Here is a 19,449-nt window from a genome sequence, read left to right as displayed (position 1 = left end):
TTTTCACTAGTATTCAAACGGTATTCAAACTGTAGCTGCTCAATGCAACTTAACTTTGTTTAATTGTGTTTAACAGTTTGCAACAATTGATATCGTTATTGTTATACCAAGAAAATGTTACCATAATTTTGAAATAGTGTAATAACATTTCAAAGTATAACAAAACAGATGCTAAAAAATATGTTTGAAATATATTTTACCTTAATGTCGGCCATACTGCACTAAGCATATTACTGTATGGGGTATAATCTATATCTGATTGTTTCCATATATCATTTTCATCCAAGAAAATTTCTTTACCAATGTGCTTATTTTCTGTAAAGTCAAATGTTATGTTCATTCAAAGCTTTTGAACTTTACTGAAATATATAATCATCCTTCTAAAATATATTTTCTTTATTTTTAAGCAAGGCTTTTGTTTTGTTACCTTTAATACACAGTTTGGTAGTTTCTTTTCGATAGTTCAAAGGTAGAATGAAGAATGTAATAAGATAGCATTTTAAGAACAGCTTAAACATACACTAATAACTTTTTTTTTAAATACACGTACGTAGCTATATTTTATTTACCTGTTGATAAAGGTTCCCCAACGGCGTCTATAACTATTGACGGTCTGACTTGTTGCAGGTCACTACAGTCTCTAATTTCTGATGATTTTGTAGCTGACAACCCAGCTTTAGTATATCCTCGAATTATCAGAATCCAACATTTAGTGAATGTTATTTCTTCTTTGAGATCTATGCTAAAAGTAATCTGCATATGAAATAATAAATAATATTATCAACGGAAACTCCACCATTCAAAGAGGATTTATAACCGATAAATTCACAATTTTCAGTAAATATAATTTAACATACTTATTATACAACTATGTAAAAAGTGATATTTTGTCTCTAAAAGAAACCGGTTACCAAACGTATTTTGGAGAAAAAACTTTTTTGAATATGAAAACTTTATTGACTTAAGAGGATAACTCTAAATCTGCTATTCCATTAATTAACGAACTACTATCCAATGCACAGGCGTTGAAGTTATACATTTCAAAATTGTTGGCAAGTGTATGTTACATAAAATCCAGATGTGCTCAAAATATAACGTTAATACAAGTGACATATTGACACACATATATGCTTAACATGTCCTTCCAACAACATCGGGATGTCACACTTTCATTATCAACTTTATTTTATTGTTAACTTTAATATCTTACAGGTCATACTCTTTCAAATCAATTGCATTAATTTTTATACAACTTGAACACATGCGCAATAAATCTAATAAGGTACCACATCAATCATTTGTTTATATCAAATTTGAAAAGCCAACAGGTTCACTGACAGAGAAACGAACTGACGTATTTATTTTAACACATTTTGTTATGTGAAACAAAAAGCAGACCTAAGTAATCAAGCTGTAAATCCGTGTATAGTGCTTTTGTTTTCTTTTTGTAAAACCACTTATTCTAATTTAAATATTATACCATTTGTGATACATTTGCACAATACATACATGTTTGTACGTTCGTATTAATTGATTTAAATATCATAATATTATGCTTTACTTATTTCAAGACCATATCTTATGTAAACTGTGCATGTAAATATTTGTATTACATATATTTAATATGTGAATATTTACACACAGTTTTTCTACGGTAATATATATCAAAATATTTACTATAAATTTAAAATGGTAATTGACCAATAATTGATAATAAAAATGTTTAGAATAAATTTAAAAACTACCTTAATTATAAAAAAGACTGTTTTTTTAAAGAATTGAACATTACCGATACATTCATTACGATATTTATAGAAATACCCGCCAGACAGGTGGATTTTTGATCGTTTTTGCATATCAAAATATATATATTGAACACATTTAAGACAAAAGGTAAAGTTATTGTTTTTTACTTTGACCTAGGAACACACCATTGTACTTGGATGGGCATAATGTCACTTTAAAATTAATAAAACTGGAGAATATACTATGACCTAATCTGATTTAAACTGAAAAAGAGACAACAAGTCTGCAATCAATATAGTAATGGTCTCATTTCTAAATCTTTATATAAGAATTGTACAACAATATTCTGTATATAGTCTGTATGTCACTTATCACTTCTATATCCTATACTTACTTGATTATCATCTTTGGATGGTTTATATGATAGCCTTGTCCATTTTGTCAGTAGACGACCTAACACAGATTCATCTGCAAAGGTCCATTCATAATGATCCATGACTTCTTTGGAATTAGCAGGATCTTCAATATCTGAATCTCTGAATGGGTCCATACTGACTTCAATCTGACATATATTTTATTATATAGAGGATATTTGTTTGTTTGTGTGTAAGATGAAATTTTATTTCATCGAGTGGGCTTTAAAAACAGTATTCTCACGAGTGGCGTAGCATATCCATGAAAAGCATTAATTAAATTATGGAAATTTCGTTTTAACTTGTTTTTAAGCATAAAATAAAAAGAAAATTTGTTTGTTTGCTGGGAAAGATGAAATTTTATTTCATCGAGTGGGCTTTAAAAACAGTATTTTCACGAGTGGCGTAGCCACGAGTGAAAATACTGTTTTTAAATTTCACTATAACTATGGTTGAATTGGACCAGTATTGTTACTTTATTTTATAATTAATTTATTAATCATAACATCTTTTTTTAAGTAGATGGTTGTCAGAAATATATACAAGACAAATAAGATTAAAACATATGAAATACGTACTGATGTTGTATTTGCAGTATATAAAACTGACATATTCCCAGTAACTGGAGGATTTGGAACAACAGTAACACCGTCACTATGTACAGGTTTGAAACAGTATTGTCTTGCACAGAATTTCAATGATAGTCTATATGTTCGGCCAGGGGAGAGTGAAAATGCACTTTCTTCCATGTACGACGAACTTGCCTTCAATGGTTCATAGTCAGTATGGAGCCTCCATATATCTGAAACAGATACATTCATGTATATTATTAATTGAGCATGGCCGGACACATATTAACAGCAATGTAAGCACATTTCCTTTTTGATACTAGAAATATCTTAATAAATTTTCAATGTATTTATATATTTATTGTACCGTTCATTAAAAAATGTGTTAAACAGAAAATCCGTGGTTTGGACAGATTTCTAAAACTTAACAGTAATCATATTTTGAAATGCTCACCGTGAAATTATCAAAGTATATTGTCACTTAAGGCAAACTATATCAAAATACGAACAAAGAGATTATTTTATACACGAAAGAACATTTCATCAAAAATATTCCATCGTAAGACAAAATGCACATGTTTATTGGAAGCGAACATTTGTTCATTTTATTTTGAAATGTAACAAATTTGAGTGTTTAGGCACATTTTGTTTTAAAATAAATATTTGATGACATCAGAACGTTATGTGCAGAATATTACGAAACAAAAACCTGTATAAAGCAAATTTAATCAATTAAAACAACTGATAGAAAATTAAGATTGTTTTGCATGTAAGATCAAATTATTACAACATCATAAGCTATAACTGTAATTTTTCCCTACGCCACTGGTGATACTATTGCGTCTGTCAAAACGAATTGGTCTACAATGGGCGCATTTTCTATTAGTATTTCAAATATTAATAAAAACAATAAAATAATTTCATTGCTTGAAAAATATGTTTCTCAGTTCTTAGTAAAGTAATTTAGTATGATCATAAATATGATGAATAAAGATGTTTTGTTCAAGAACAATTTAGTTATCGGCTATATAAATATATGTGATCAAGTATCTCAAATTTGCCAACAGCAGCCATATACATGTTTTCGTGATTTGTTGTGACATGTAAGTCTGTTACTGATTACGATTAACGTAATTATTCATTGTATTTCAGATATTCCATTATACACCAATTCACTTTTAAGTTAAATGTATCGAATCATGCTGTAATACCAACAAATATCTTCTTTATAACAAATTAATTTGAAGCCAGCCCATTTACGCGGGTGATAAAAATCAATCATATAATTATGTTTGTTTACTAGCAACTGGAGCACGCTCCTCTATCGCCCAGTGTATGTCATGCAGGAAATGTTGTTTTTCTGTTGGTATTGTCCAATATGCTTGAAGAACATTTGTTGATGACTGGAATTCTTTATCCTCAGTACAAGGCAAACGTTTGTCCTGTTTTGAAAAAAAGATGAGGGATACGCTTTCTCTGTTTTAAATAACCATACAGTCCCAGTTCAGCTTCTTAATATATATCTTTTAACTTATTAAATGAGATATTGCAGGAGGAGATGTTTTTCTCTATTTTCATACAAAGCTACTTTTCGTTTCTACCAAACATCAATCAGTTGAAATTGATTTAAATCATTGTTATAGATATTATAGTTTACTTTAGCCAGCTTAACTGCATTGCTTTTCATCACTAAGTCCATGTAAACTTTTTGGCCTTTGTAAAAGGAATAGCAATTCTATCATTTTATATGGTAACCATACAAGTCATGTATAATATTCTGATTTATAAGTATGATATTTACCTCATCATGATGTGATGTAGTAAGGTTCAGATCTGAAAAAGGTTGATAAAAAAGATAACTGAACATTTTCATTTATCCAATGCATTTTATAAAATTGTAAAAATGAAAATATAATTGAACAAATACATGTATGTACTTGTAACAATTCATATTAATGACTTACAATTTTAATAAAAGCAAAATTTATTGTTGACGTAAAACCTTAAATAAAATGATGACTTAATACAAACCTCCTTCTAAAGAATCATTACATCGAGCACCATCAAATACTTTTAACCCATTTATTTCCCCACCTTCCTCAACAATTGTAATACCATCAGATACTGCTGTAGTATTTCCTGCTTCGGTTTCGGCTATAACAATTTGGAAATATGTCTGGAAACAATGTTTCAATAAATTTAAAGATGAATAAAAGAATAAAAAGTATACAATATATCTGTATTGACACAAATATTTGATATATCTCTAAGTATTATAGAATTATAAATAAGTATCTGACATGCAAGCGAGACAAACTTCATATCTAATTGCTTCAACATAGAAAATACCATTTCATATTGGATTTTAGCCTCTGCTTTGTTTAAATATAGTTTACCTGATATGGTTTTAGATTAAGACCATAAAAAGTATGTCTATTCCCAGAATCGATATTTGCACATGTTACGATGTCTTTGATAGTAGTGTTAGAAATACAAACAGTAAAGTTTATATCTTCATGTGGGTGCTCAAAGCCTGACCATCTCGCTGTTAATTTAGAGGTACTTGTCTGATAGTCTATGTCATCAATGTCAACAAACTAAAATAATACATAAAGAATAATAACTTTATATAAGAAAAAATATGCATAAATTGTAACTGAATAAATGGATATTTCATATACTAGTATATAAAAAAGTTGGAACATTAATAGTCAACTATCACGGCAAAGTGTTATATAAGCTACCGTTGGCATCTGGTACAATTACTCTAAACACAAATCGGCAAAAAAAGATAGAAATATATATTGGAATAATTTAGTAACATTTGCACTTAAATTTATACGATGGTAGTCAATGAAAATTCTCAAACATAACGATTTTATGACATTTAATGTCAAGCATGTAAACCTGCGTATTGTCCATATTTAAAAAAAATATGTTTATGTATATGAAACACGAAACATGTAAAATAAAAAAAAATTATAAAATAATAATAATAAAAACAAGAGCCCGGTTTGAGCCGGGTGATGCTCCCCGAATAGGTTTTGGACACAGGAAAGTACACCTCTTGTAGTTTCAGAGTTATGTCCCAGGAAAAAGTTCAAAGTGCAATAATTCCAAAATTTGGCAAGGCAGAGTTACTGTTCTTTGCACTGCACTTCAAATCAATGTCATTTATCAACCTACAAAGTTTCTTGATGATATCTCTTATGATTTCAGAGTTATGTCCCAGACAACTTCAAAAAGTAAAAATAAACAAAGGGCAATAACTCCAGAATTAGGCTAGGCAGAGTTATGATTCTTGTGCACTGCACATCTACCCATTGAGATATATCTACCTACAAAGTTTCATGTTGATATCTCTTATAGTTTTACAGCTATGTCCTGGACAAGATTTTTCTAAAAGGGGAGATAATTCAAAAATGAGGCTTAACAGAGTTATGGTTCTTTTGCACTGCACCTCTACTCAATGAGATCTATCTACCTACAATGTTTCATCTTGATATCTCTTATAGTTTTAGAGTTATGTTCTGGACAAAGTTCAAAGTGTTAAAATTAACAAAGGGCAATAACTCCAAAATTAGGACAAAAAGAGTTATTGTTCTTATGCACTGCACATCTACCCATTGAGATCTATTCACCTACAATGTTTCATCTTGATATCTCTTATAGTTTTAGAGTTATGTTCCGGACAAAGTTTAAAGTGTTAAAATTAACAAAGGGCAATAACTCCAAAATTAGGACAAAAAGAGTTATTGTTCTTATGCACTGCACATCTACCCATTGAGATCTATTCACCTACAAAGTTTCATGTTGATATCTCTTATAGTTTTAGAGTTATGCCCAGGACAAGATTTTTCTATAAGGGGAGATAATTAAAAAACTGGGCAAAATAGAGTTATGGTTCTTTGACACTGCACTCCCCCTCAATGCCCTCTACGACTGTATGAAGTTTCAACAAATTATCTCTAAGGGTTTTCAAGTTATGCTCCGGACAAGACAACGGACGGACGGACGGACGGACGGACAGACGGACAAGGCGCCGACTATATGCTCCCCCGAAATTTTTCGGGGAGCATAAAAAAACATTACTTGAACAAAAAAGAAATAACACCAAAATAAAGTAAATATTTGAGATAAAATTTTATCACCTGAACAATTGTTTCGTCGATGTCATGAACAATGCCTCTCGATGCTAATTGAATGTTGTTGTGTCTGTACGGCTTTGAGTAAGCTGTCACAAAGTGACCTGCCGTATCTCTTACTTTTATCGTTACAAAGTAGTCGAGTTCACCATGTAAGTGCCATGGAAGGGAATGAGTTGAAAAAGCTGCGCAACTTGGTGGTGTAAGTGAATTACAACTTCCACCAGTCAATATTTTGCTAAATGTAATGACATCTTTTCCGTTTCTTGTTGTACCTGATAAACAAAATCAAAATTGAAACCTGATGATGATTGAAATTTCTGTGTAAACATGGTATATGTACAAAAACAACAGCTGTAGCAATACCAACAGCAACGTGATAAAAGCAATAAAGTACACCTAGTACATACACTTACCAATAGCTGCTTCATATTGCAGAGCATGAGGGTCTCCGTGGTCGGTAAATGTATTTTCATCCCACTTTGCCACCAGATACGTTTCGACCTTTGTATGCTCAACTGTAAGGCTGATTTCCCCGCTGTAATCTGGCTTTGAAGAGTCATAAATAAATGGCCCAATTATCTGAAATATAGTCCTGACACTTTAAATGTTTACATATTCATCTCAAGGTGTTAATTGATCATTTGTATGGTACACATTAAATATTTAAAGGTCTTAATTGATCATTTTTATGTCTTTTTTGGAACGGAAAATGAATAGTTATTTCCTCATGTTTTTTCTCATGTAATCCATTTAATATACAGTCGGAAAATAACTATGCACTTAAATGAGTAAATAAATGAAAACTGACGTATTTAAGGAATATAATCCTTCTTACATATGGTTGTCATATACCTTAACTTTCTTAGTGAGGAAATATGAAATGGAAAACATTCAGCATTGCAATGCAATATATCTCCATATTATTTATTTTTCATTAATTATAGTTATTATACCTCATTTAAAACATTCATTTATTTAGTTTCATTTTAAATTTTCTGAATATATAATGTGTGTGTAATTAAATAATGAGAAAACCTTAATGTCAGTGACAGATGATTTAGTTATCGATTTGATTAAAACATAAAACTGCTCCCCGTCAAATATATCAGGATGGAATATACGTATATGCTGATGATGATGCGAGGACGTGAAATCCATAATATCCGGAAACTCTGAATTTTCAGATGCTATTCCAACTTCATAATCATGAACATTACCAGCTCCCAGTGTGACATTCCATGATATGTCGATCTACAATAGGAAAACATTTTTAATTAAACAAGTTTGCATTTATTGTAACACTTTGAAGTACCTAAAGGTATCAGTTGTTAATTATCATTTAATATAGAATGGTTATTAGTTGTGTAAGGGAACAAATCGACTCTGATCTTTTTTATTTGATTCAGAGATCGGGTATAATTATATTCAACACTAAATTCAGTTTATTTTTTTATTAGTGTTCTGGTTTTACGCCGATTTTAATGTATATTTTGGAAATATTTACGTAGCCGACCAAGCCGATAGGTTTTTTTCGGATATTCCTAGTAATAAAACATTTCTCTGTAATTGATGACACAGTTTCTGAATCAGCGGGGTATGTTGCAACCACTATTGAAATAAAACCACTATTGAAATAAATTATTTCAATAGTGGTTGGGAATGCATTTCATTAGAAAAATCACTTTGCAAATGACCTTAAGACTCAATGTCCAAGATCGGTTGCCAAAAAGAGAATCGAACTAACGGCTTCTAGATTAATAATCCAATGTGGGTGGCTATTAATGTATGCTTGTTTGTAATTTAAAGATACTTTTTCAGTTATTTCACCTAAATTACTCTACAGTTATGTCAAATATGTCTATAGTTTTCGATAGAGATTTTTTTTCCAAATTGTGTAAATACTGACACGTTTGAGATGCGAAAACTTACAACAACTCACCTTTGAATCAGATGTGATATAAGATATCAAATCTGAATGAACACCATGTAGCTCATTACATTCGTCATTTAATTCAACAACATCTACAGTTCCATTAGAACACCTTCTATGAGGGTATAGCTTTATGATAGATTCTTGAACTGTAGTTGCTGTATCTCTATAAATAACAATAAGTGTTTCAATGCATGAATGGTATATTTAGAACATAGATCTTGATTTTGAGTGATATTGAAATAGAGCACGGTTTTGAGTTCAGAAGTACAGTAGTATATTCACTAAGGCCGTATGCCTGAGTGATTTATTAAAAATATCTCAACGACATACCGTGGTATATGTATAATACATTTCACTCATCATAAAGATCTATTTCCATTATAACACGTCAAAAAATAAAAAGTATACTGGCATGCGAGCAGTTCCCGTACAAAAAACGCGGTTATTTTGAAATACGTTTTTAATGTGCACACTCATCGTTAAAAGGTTATTACACACCAATGTTCAGCTCGTCATACACATTCTTGGAAATTCCGATGTGTTCTAAATATAGAATACCTTTATTTGTGAGGCCCGGAATGAGGTACATAAATTATGCATTATTTTGGACGAAGAGAAGCAGTTCCCGTACACATTTTGTAACGAAGCATAATAGTATTCTAATGTTATATTAGTCCTCTATATCGCCAGAAATCGATGATAAGTTCATTTATCTTGAGTTTAATAAATATTTCAATCAGAGTATACAGCATACGAGGTATGTTCAAAAAGTTCGTGGATTTTTGCTGTCATTTTTTACTTGGTTCATGAAAACACCCTTAGTGGATATGAATCGAAAGAGTGTCTTTATTTTCAAAAGTAAGATTTTCTTTTATTGTTAACTTTTATTTCCTTTACGAGTTATGTGCACTTTAATAACCATGGCAACGCAACATCGGCGCACGCCGAAATTTTCATATAATGTTTAAATATAAACACATGTTGAAACAAATTAAATGATTGTTTTATGAAGTTAAATACAAGTAATCATCTATTAATATTTAAATGACATAAATCTGACTTTTGACGTCGTTTGGACGTTGAATAGCTGAACAAACAAGTTTTGAGCAGCAGTAGACAGACGGGTAAGTTGGGAAGTATAAACCCCGTTTGAAAACTAGAAATTCGCTCTTTCGGAAATTTTTACCGATAAATGTGGTATACACCTTTATATTTTTATAAGGTGATTAAATTATCGAAAAACAATGAGTTGTCGAGCAAGTCTCTTGGTTTCAGGTCGCGCAAGCGATTCAAATACGGCAAATACATGCTCACAGATAGAAAGGGCGACGAACAGTTTAGCGGCAAATTGTTGGGACGTTTGTAACGTCAATTGCAAAAGATCTACAGAAGTTCAGGCATTATTACAGTTTTGCGAGATGTCCGACATGTTTAATTTCTGCATCTGGTCTATGCATTCAATTCTGACAAAACAATTTCATATAATTCAAATAATATTTTATTTCATTCATCAGGATATATGCGTATTTACAATAAATAATTGTAGTTATTATTTGTATTACGTGTATTTACCCTGGTCCGTTTGACAATTAATGCTAGCCGGTGTTCAGTAGATAGAATAATTGTCAGTTGATAAAATATTTTCTTAACATCGATAATCATATTGTTTAATGATCGGACGAGGGCGGTTTCAAATTGAAACTATCAATCAACAATTGAATTAACTTAATAACACTGTCCGTTTAGTGTCTAAATTACTCAAAAATCCTGATAAAGAGCGGAAAGTATGCGGCACTCGGACCTTTATACGGAGAATGGAGCGAATAGATGACCAGTTTATATCTCGGGTCATCATCGCAAACAGAAAATGGTTTTGGTATATGATCCGCAGATATTGAACACTAAAAAGAGTACTTTCAGAAACAATGACGCTTGGTAAAATGTTTCATTTATATTGCGACGTCACGAACGTCATTTTGTTTCATCATCAGCGTGCGCCGGATTGTTGCACCCCTTGTGATTTGTAACTGTCACAGAATTTTTTATTTGTAAACATATTGTATTGATTTTTTCACTGTGTATTAAGGACATATTTTAGTATATGTCTCTTGTAAAATCATATACGCAAATTAAAAGATGTGAACAGTAGAGCCGCAGTCCACGAACTTTTTGAACAGCCCTCGTACATTAAATGTCGGTACGCATATCCGGTACCTGTACCCTGACTCATTTACACTCAATGAAGGGATTGTATGCGTGAAGAAAAAAAAAACACAAGTTCTATATTGTAATGTCAGTTCTTTGACTAAGTTATAATCATCAATAAATAAAAAATAAAACCATTGACATTAAGTTTAATGAATATTTCAGTAAACAAATATACGGCGTATAATAAGCGCCGGTAGATTTATCCGGTACCTGTATCCCGACACATAAACATATAAAATGAACGCACTATATTCTGCTACCGTATCTTGAATCTTGAATGCAAAGGATTGACAATAGCAATAAATGTCGAATGCGAAAGTAGCAAATATTTAAATAGATTTTTACATTTATAGCAAAATAATTAATCAAAATCAATTCGCCAACATCGATCATTTTTATCTACATACTACATTCAGCTCATTACAAAAATATTCACTCATTCCTCGTACAGCCACGGTTTACACATCATACAGTACCAATTAACCCCATCATCCATCTAGAAACAATATCTTCCCTTTCCTTTTCCGACAAACATCCTTCGTGATACTACCTCCCACACATATCTTCATCACACCCATACCAAAATATATCATTAACTTCATCATCAATTTTCCCATGAACACCACAAACACCACAAACATAACTAGCAGCTATTCTCTCAGCCATAGTATCTTTCTCCCGAGCTTTCTCTTCCTTCTGTCTACGTTTTAATTCCTGTTTCACAGTTTTTTCTTCAGTTTTCTTTTGTTTCTCTTCTTCTTTCTTCTGCCTTTTCAATTTCCTTTCCTCTACTTCCTTCTGCTTCTCTTCCCGGCGCACCTCTCTGTTCCGTTTCCTTGTCTCCATTTCCTGCTTTTTCTTCTGTGTAAGCTGTTCTTTTTCCTGCAATATACAAATGAAATAAAAATGGGGTGTATAAAAAAAATACACAACGTAAATTAAACGAAAATTGAACTTGCCGTATAATATGAACGTTGCGTATTATAAAATCGTTGCGTACCGCATATATTTTATACTTTTATTTAACAATGGGAATCATAATATATTAAAATGTATAATGTAAAGTGTGTAAAAAGTAATAACGAAAAGTCCTGTAGTCAAGACAACGTCTACATACCTTAAGGTGCATGAGCATTTCCTCTCCAGTAAGGACCCGCGCACTGGGTACCATACGTGTCTTTTTTTGCACGAATGGTTTTGATGGCGGCGGTACCAGAATGTTTGCCATTCTTTGTGGGATAAGTCCCTGGCTTACAAGTGGATTAACAAGAAAAAAATCCACATGTTTCACAAGTTGTATTACTTGACTTGTGTTGCTCAGTTTCGTTACCTGAATGTAAAAAGAATATGTTTTAACATCATGATGATAAAAATGAATATTGTTGAAAATTGAATTACAATAAGCAAAAAAAATCATTTATAAGGTAATAACAGATACAATATATAAGAAGATATTTAGAAAAGTGCGAACTTTGTGTTACATCAAACGATGAAGGAACAAGCTGGCTTTTATCAATGGCATCTGGGTTGAATGGTTGTATTCCGGTCTCTCGAAATGCGTTCTGAACAGACGACGGCGTGGTTTGGTCTACCGAGTATTTCAAGACAACCGGAAATTTTTATTTGCCAATTGTAAGTCTCTGACTTACGAATCCCAGTTTGCTCGCAATCGAAGAAAATCTACCCTTTAGTGGTCCTATTATCTGAAACAGTAAAAAATATATTACCTAGAAACATGAAAACATGAAAATGATAAAATTGATTTTAAGTAATCTTTCAAATTTGCGCTTAAATCCCTTTCATTCATTATTAAATAATATCTTTGTGCTTTGCTAATTTATTTAATACTGTTATTAATTATATACTACTTAAATAAATCACATGTTACTGTATGCTGAATACGGTGACCTGTTCGATGACCTGTTCTCACGTCATATATATATATATATTTTTTTGTTAAAGCAAAACTTACCTTAACATCTAGAGGTTGTAAAAAATGCGTTGTATGTGCAGGTAATCCCATTAAGATAACATCATTTTCAATGGCCTTTTCTATTACTTTCAATGTGATATGCGAGTCATGATTGTCCATAATTAATAATACTGGTCTTTGTTTGCAGCAGTGTACCAAAAATATCTTTTCAAACCATTGATAGAACAAATCCCCGTCCATATACCCGCTCTCACTGAAGGCAAAGAGCCAAGAGTCGGGTATACCATCGTTGTATGTTCTGTGCGGAAGGGAACCCTGTAAAACGGCATTGATACTGTTATTTGGTTAAAATATCGTATTTTTATAAGAAAAACATATTTGGTGAAAATGTCGTTACTTTAAGGATTATAAGTTGCTTTAAATTTAAGAATGGCAAAAACATACAATGTACCTTGAATATAACCATTGATGGGAGGAATGTTCCATCTGCACATACACACAAATGTCCTGTGATGTGGTCGGTAGTGGTGACCTTCTGCGAAAAGACATGTCCTGTCTTTGGACCTACAACCTTTGTTCTCACTGCCTCTTTCCCGGACCAGCCCGTTTCGTCACAATTATAAATCTTAAAAAGTGTGCAATTTCCATCATTATTTTTTTAAAACTTTGTTCCTACAATGTTGTAATCCCTCTATTGATTATAATTATAGATTGAAATTAAAAAGAAGGAAGCAATTTTTCTGATTAATAGAAGTCATTGCAATGAAAATTTAACGTACTTAGAGGCTGTTACCGATAAAAAAATATTGTATAAAATTGATATTTTACTTCAAAAGAAACACTGTATTTATATTGGCATATATTTTATATAAATGAGTACCTGTGCAGGTTTGTCTGTTAAACCATTTTCACCAAGGACTTTTTGCAGAAGAGTAAAGTAATCGGTCGCCACTTTCGGGTTGGACATTCTGGTCCTACTCCTGTCCTGGTTTTCAGCCTTTCGTTCCGACAGTTCCGGATGCCTTTTATAAAATTTCCGGAACCACTCGTCCGACGGACCCTTCTCCAAATTATACAGGCTGCTGCGACCTGATTATAAGAATATAAGTAATATAAGTATATCTACAATACTAGAATTCCTTATTTTACGGAAATGGCCATGAAAGAAATACATGACGCATACCTCGGGAAATAATAGTATTATAATATAAAGGAAATAATTTATGGATCATGTCATTGGGAGACACTCACATTTTGTGCTCTCAGATCCTTGGTTATAGACCCTAGATGAGCGAGATATCTATTTCTTGCAGGTCTCGCGGTAATGCATTGATTATTTCATGATAATTATGGTAGATTTAATGAAAAAAATTGCAACATTATACATGTACTATTTGTTGTAAGTTTTGATTTCTTATATATTTAAAATTATTGTTGGCGAAAGAAAAGGTGAATTTAAACGAGCTGTAAAATTAAGCTATTAACCTGATCTCTTAACAATTTCTACCACATAACACCGTATCATAGCACGTGTCATTGGTAATCCGTGCCGTGCCATGTTAAGCAGATAATTGACAATACTTGTCTCTTCCTCTTGTGTTAGTTGTCTAGCTGGCCCTTGCTGGTTAGACTTATAAACACCCCTCACATGATCATACAAAGTTGTCACTGGTACACTGTACTCATGGGCAGCCTGTCTGACTTTCAGCCTATTCTGCCGCACAGCCGACAGTGCATTTTGAAATGCTTCTTTTGTGTATTTTCTAGATTGCATTTTAAAGCTAAAATTTAAAATGGAATATATTGGTATAAAGGGCCCTAAAATAATAAACTAAAAAGCAGTTTGCAATTCAAGCGGTACCTAACAATGCAAGGGAGGTAAATGAGGGAAGGGAAAAGGGCACTTGACTACCACAGTTAACTCCCTTGGATTAAAAAATTGACGATAACCTCCCCCCTATCTATATTTTAAAGTTCTCTGCATTTTTCATTTTCCTACTGCAATAATTCACATTTAAAAGTAATTACTTTATTTATACTTCGATTACAAATGACAATTCTTTTAATATTAAACAAGTTTTATTGAGTCGTCTGCTTGTGTATTCCCGGCAGGTATTATTGGAGAACCACATTACGGGCCTCATGAGGCGGTTTTTCTGCGCATGCGCACAAAAATCGGAAGTCCCCAAGTTTACAAGGTCAAATTTTGACAACACACAGGTTTATACGATTTAAAAATGTAAATTTTGTTTACCTACTGCGGAACTTACACTTTGATGTTGTCCAGTACAAGCGTCTGTGTGATCGGATACCAATGATCAAAGAATGTAAGTAAAAATCAAGCGTTTATACAAAAAATACGGGTACTGCTTCTGTACGGGAACTGCTCGCATGCCAGTAGTTTGACTATATTTTTGGTGGTGAACTTTGTTGTTTTTTTTGTCCAGAGCTTCTAATAGCAATTTTCTTTAATTTTAAGACTTTTCCAGTCGGTTGAAATATCGTCAAATCTCGCCTTTTTACAAACATTTTGAGAATAACAACTTTTGAAAACGTTGGGAAAGTGTTTTGTCAGCTTTTGCACGTGTTGTTTGGCTCTGCATTGTGACTCTGTCACCTCAATAGATTAACCTTAATTGAGTGAGTCATTTAGTCAAATATAAGTGCAACATTTATCATAATTACAAACCTGCAAGTTTTAGAGGGATTAGCAACTTTCTCCAATTCTCTGTTTCTATTGAGGACATACACCGTATCAGTGGCATCACTTTTGATAAGACCATTTGTCGCCACAGCATCGTGTAAAATAACTTCGGATACAGCAGCCGGTAAGTTATCAATCGTAACACCGTCAGAACAAACAGGTTTACTATGACCAAGGGCGTGATTATATGCCATGACTGTGAGAAAATATCTGCCAGGTTTTGGTGCTATAAACTCAGCTCTACTGTCATACGTCCAATTAACCTGAATGGTAAAATAAGAATAGTCCAGTATGATACATGTGAACTTTCACATTTTCATTAGTTTTTCAAGCAAACGAGATACAATTTAAATTTAAAGATGCTTATCTTTACGTCAACCTCACAGGGCAAAAATCACAAAAATATAGAATGGTGTCAGATTTTGTTTACATTCCAGAAGCTAATAATAATAGCAAACTGATTCAAAGTAAAAAGAAGACACATCAGTATTTATATTCTAAAGATGCAAATGTGCCCTTCATCATGTGCAAGATTTTTTCATGCTAAAACTCTCTATATTCTAAAATATGTATCGAGAAACAAATGAAAAGAAGTTTGTTTAGCCATAAAATATTACCCCACATTTCACCTTAGTTTAAAGCTAAATACGGTTTTTTATCTTTTAAAAAGTATTTTACTGCAAGTTTTCCTTACTTATTTCTTAGACAGAATACGGCTTACTTATGTAATATTTTGTTTACCCTTGAATGTATATCAAGATCATTTTCATCTAAACAGATTTCACTAAAGCCATATGAATAGAACCACACACTACTTTCTTTGTCGAAAAAGTCATTCCAATGCCCTGCTAGCTTGAGAGACTGCTGAAAATCAACTTCAGGATCTCCGGGAATACCGTCATACACCTTGCCTTCGTGTGGCGATGACGTGTCAATTGTTATCTTCGAAAACAACACATACGTTAGGTGCATGTATATTTAATTTGTTTTCAAGTGACTTTTAAAAAAACAAGCTGTGATTTTTCATTTTTTAATGTGTGTAAGCAGATTAAGATGTCCGTTCTGATTCGAAAGACGTATAATAAGCAGAAAACTCTTTGAAAGAAACACTTTCAAAAAGGATTTATACTAAAAACTCTTATAAAATATCTCATCAATAATATATCGAAAAACTTTTTTACAATCGACTCTTCTTGATACCTGCATTAAGTATAAGAATGAAGTTTATTTGACCTTTATTGTGATAATGAATATAACGTTTCAAGATTTAATCAATGACTATAAATGACACAGACAAATTTACACAATACCTTCTTATGTTCGGTTGTTGACAATCCAGCACTGTTGATGACAGTTACCTCTATATAATAGTCGTAATCGTGATCGCCTATTTCTTTACCAAAGTGTAAACCGGCATTGTTAAGGTTAGAAACTGGTGGTTTGATCTGATAATGTCTATGAAAACATCCATTATACGGAGAACAGTAGCAGTTTGGTCCTCGGGGATATAAACCGTATTTTTGATTACACTCCTTTAAATCCTTTATGAAAAAAAGAAACGTCAATTCAAAATAAAAATATGAAATAGTAGATTTTACAACTAACAAGAGCGATCAGAGATTACATGTGTCGCCTCATGATTGCCAATTTCATGTTGGGACAAGTTTTGTGACAGACGGACAGACAGACGGACAGTGCACAACTAGACTTGGTACTGATCATTCCTGTAAAGTTTGGATAAAATTGCACCAGTAGTTTATGAGGACTAGTCCGGACAAGCTTTTGTGTTTCGGCAACAAAAAGAAAAAAAAACACCTTTTTATCAAAGGGCCATAACTCGGTCAAAAATCATTTAACCGGAAAACCCGTGCAATATACGCAAGGACTTGAGCTACAAATCGATCCTGTAAAGTTTCATTGAAATTGCATTAGTGGTATAAGAGAAGTAGTCCGGACAACTTTCAAAATAAAAATTATTAAAGGGCCATAACTCTGACAAAATCATTGAACCGGAAAATGCTGACAATATGCACAACTAGACTTGGTACTGATCAATTCCTGTAAAATTTAGATGAAATTGCACCAGTAGTTTATGAGGAGTAGTCCGGACAAGCTTTTGTGTATCTGGCAACACACAGAAAAAACACCTTTTAATCAAAGGGCCATAACTCGGCCAAAATTCATTCAACCAAAAAACCCATGCAATATGCGCAAGGACTTGAGCAACAGATCAATCCTGTAAAGTTTCATTGAAATTGCATAAATGGTATAAGAGAAGTAGTCCGGACAAACTATAAAAAAAATTATTATAGGGCCATAACTCTGACAAAAATCATTGAACAGGAAAATGCTGACAAGATGCACAACTAGACTTGGTACTGATCATTCCGGTAAAGTTTGAATGAAATTGCATCAGTAGTTTATGAGGAGTAGTCCGGACAAGTTTTGTGACGGACGGACAGACGGACAGACAGACAGACAGACGGAAGTTCTAACAGGAGAGTAATTATGTGGCTTCTCCATTGTTCTCTCTATTGTTCTTTTTAGCCACACAAAAGAAAATAGCCACATAAAAGCATTACGGAATGAATGACATCAAAGAGAAAGAACAGTTACCTATTATCCCTCTAGCCACATAATTACTGTCCTGTGAGTGCAGACAGACAGACAGACAGACGGACAGACAGACGACGGAGAAGTGATCCCTATATGTCGCCATTACTCCGTAGAGGCGACACAAAACTGTGACTCCTATTTAATTCTTAACTGCCTTAAAAAATTTGAAGTTCTTATATTGAAACGGCAAACCTTTACTATTTTGAATGGCATGCCATTCTCTACTATAATTGTGAAATCATCTCTTGAAAGTATAAAATTTAGTTTCATATGAATTCAATAAAAATTTCAATGGATCTACCTTTGTTTCACCTTGTGGAGGTTCATTCGAATTACCATAGACAACCACATCTTTAGTAAAGTTATCAAATACTTTCCACGACACCTCATGTATACCACTGTGATAATCAAATGTTTCCCATTCAATTCTAAAACCAAGAATAAATAAATTATAGATATCAAATTTTAAAAATAGATAATATGATGCTTTCCAACTGCATATTAATACGTTATCAAAAACTTTTGATTATTTAATTTTTAACAGTTTGAATTGAGACGTGATTTTTACAAATTAAAGTTTTTAAAACCTAATCATTAACAAGTTTCCAAACGTTTGAATAGAGTTAATGTTTTATAAATTAGAATTAAGTTAAACACATTTACTTTTATGTCGGTCGCAATGAATTAAATCATCAATTCGAAGAATTTTTTATATATGTTATATTATTTCTAAATGTTCATACTCAATATAATATATATCATAGCTAATTAATTACGTAAGTTCCTTCAATTCCAAAACACTGTGAACGCTGATATTGACTAAATCTCCCTTTGTCAGCCACAAATTTTGTATAACTGGAGGCGACAGATCTATCATCACTGTCACATTGTCTTCGGCAAATTCCCCAACAACATCGTATCCACGTATACGATAGGTCAATCTTTTGCCATCGATTAATTTTTCATCCGTGTATATCATTTTCTGGCTATGAAAATACTTATCAGGTACCCTTTGAAAACCACTGAATGTTGAAGAGTTTTGGAATTCGGTCAAATATGCTATTTCGAAACGTATAATCCCTGCAAAAATATTATTGTCAATATATGTTAAAGCATCTAAGTAAAAAAATATCTTAATCTGATTTTGAGTTTTAAAAACTATTTATAACTATAACAATT

General features: G+C 32.3%; 3 protein-coding genes across 3 annotated transcripts in view; all 3 read right to left on the bottom strand.

Annotated features, from left to right (window-relative positions):
- Positions 1-200: 200 nt before the first annotated feature.
- Positions 201-11,039, bottom strand: LOC132735961 (uncharacterized; the record flags this gene model as incomplete). Its single annotated transcript, XM_060723001.1, has 13 exons — positions 10,996-11,039; positions 8,816-8,972; positions 7,912-8,127; positions 7,290-7,455; positions 6,880-7,148; positions 5,125-5,325; positions 4,760-4,904; positions 4,530-4,561; positions 4,029-4,170; positions 2,738-2,961; positions 2,141-2,308; positions 570-753; positions 201-315 (listed from the first exon to the last, which is right to left on the bottom strand). Coding segments are annotated over exons 1-13 (2,063 nt in total), but the record flags the coding sequence as incomplete, so codon positions are not given.
- A 13-nt stretch (positions 11,040-11,052) lies between these two features.
- Positions 11,053-15,344, bottom strand: LOC132735960 (uncharacterized). The gene is made up of 7 exons (XM_060722999.1): positions 14,436-15,344; positions 13,831-14,039; positions 13,402-13,575; positions 12,990-13,265; positions 12,490-12,633; positions 12,135-12,347; positions 11,053-11,899 (listed from the first exon to the last, which is right to left on the bottom strand). Exons 1-7 carry the CDS (start codon positions 14,722-14,724, stop codon positions 11,564-11,566), a joined length of 1,641 nt encoding a protein of 546 aa, XP_060578982.1. The 5' UTR covers positions 14,725-15,344; the 3' UTR covers positions 11,053-11,563.
- A 255-nt stretch (positions 15,345-15,599) lies between these two features.
- LOC132735959 (uncharacterized) overlaps positions 15,600-19,449 on the bottom strand; it is a 32,698-nt gene continuing 28,848 nt past the window's right edge. The window contains exons 12-16 of the mRNA XM_060722998.1: positions 19,047-19,350; positions 18,572-18,698; positions 16,965-17,195; positions 16,396-16,596; positions 15,600-15,917 (exon numbers count right to left, since the gene is read on the bottom strand). Of these exons, the coding sequence (XP_060578981.1) occupies positions 15,600-15,917; positions 16,396-16,596; positions 16,965-17,195; positions 18,572-18,698; positions 19,047-19,350 (1,181 nt within the window). The remainder of the gene's footprint in view (positions 15,918-16,395; positions 16,597-16,964; positions 17,196-18,571; positions 18,699-19,046; positions 19,351-19,449) is intronic.

This window comes from Ruditapes philippinarum, unplaced genomic scaffold, assembly GCF_026571515.1.
Source record: "Ruditapes philippinarum isolate M1 unplaced genomic scaffold, ASM2657151v2 ctg850_1_1_1_1, whole genome shotgun sequence".
NCBI lineage: Eukaryota > Metazoa > Mollusca > Bivalvia > Venerida > Veneridae > Ruditapes > Ruditapes philippinarum.
Note: the sequence above shows the minus strand (reverse complement) of the source record. Positions and strands in the feature narration are given on the sequence as shown.

Excerpts from the sequence above, each read along its gene's own strand:
- LOC132735960 (XM_060722999.1), bottom strand. The coding sequence starts at position 14,724 with ATGCAATCTAGAAAATACACAAAAGAAGCATTTCAAAATGCACTGTCG. Across the intron at positions 13,576-13,830 it reads TAACAGACAAACCTGCACAG|ATTTATAATTGTGACGAAAC; the intron begins GTACTCATTTAT and ends ACACTTTTTAAG. Across the intron at positions 13,266-13,401 it reads CATCAATGGTTATATTCAAG|GGTTCCCTTCCGCACAGAAC; the intron begins GTACATTGTATG and ends GCCGTTTTACAG.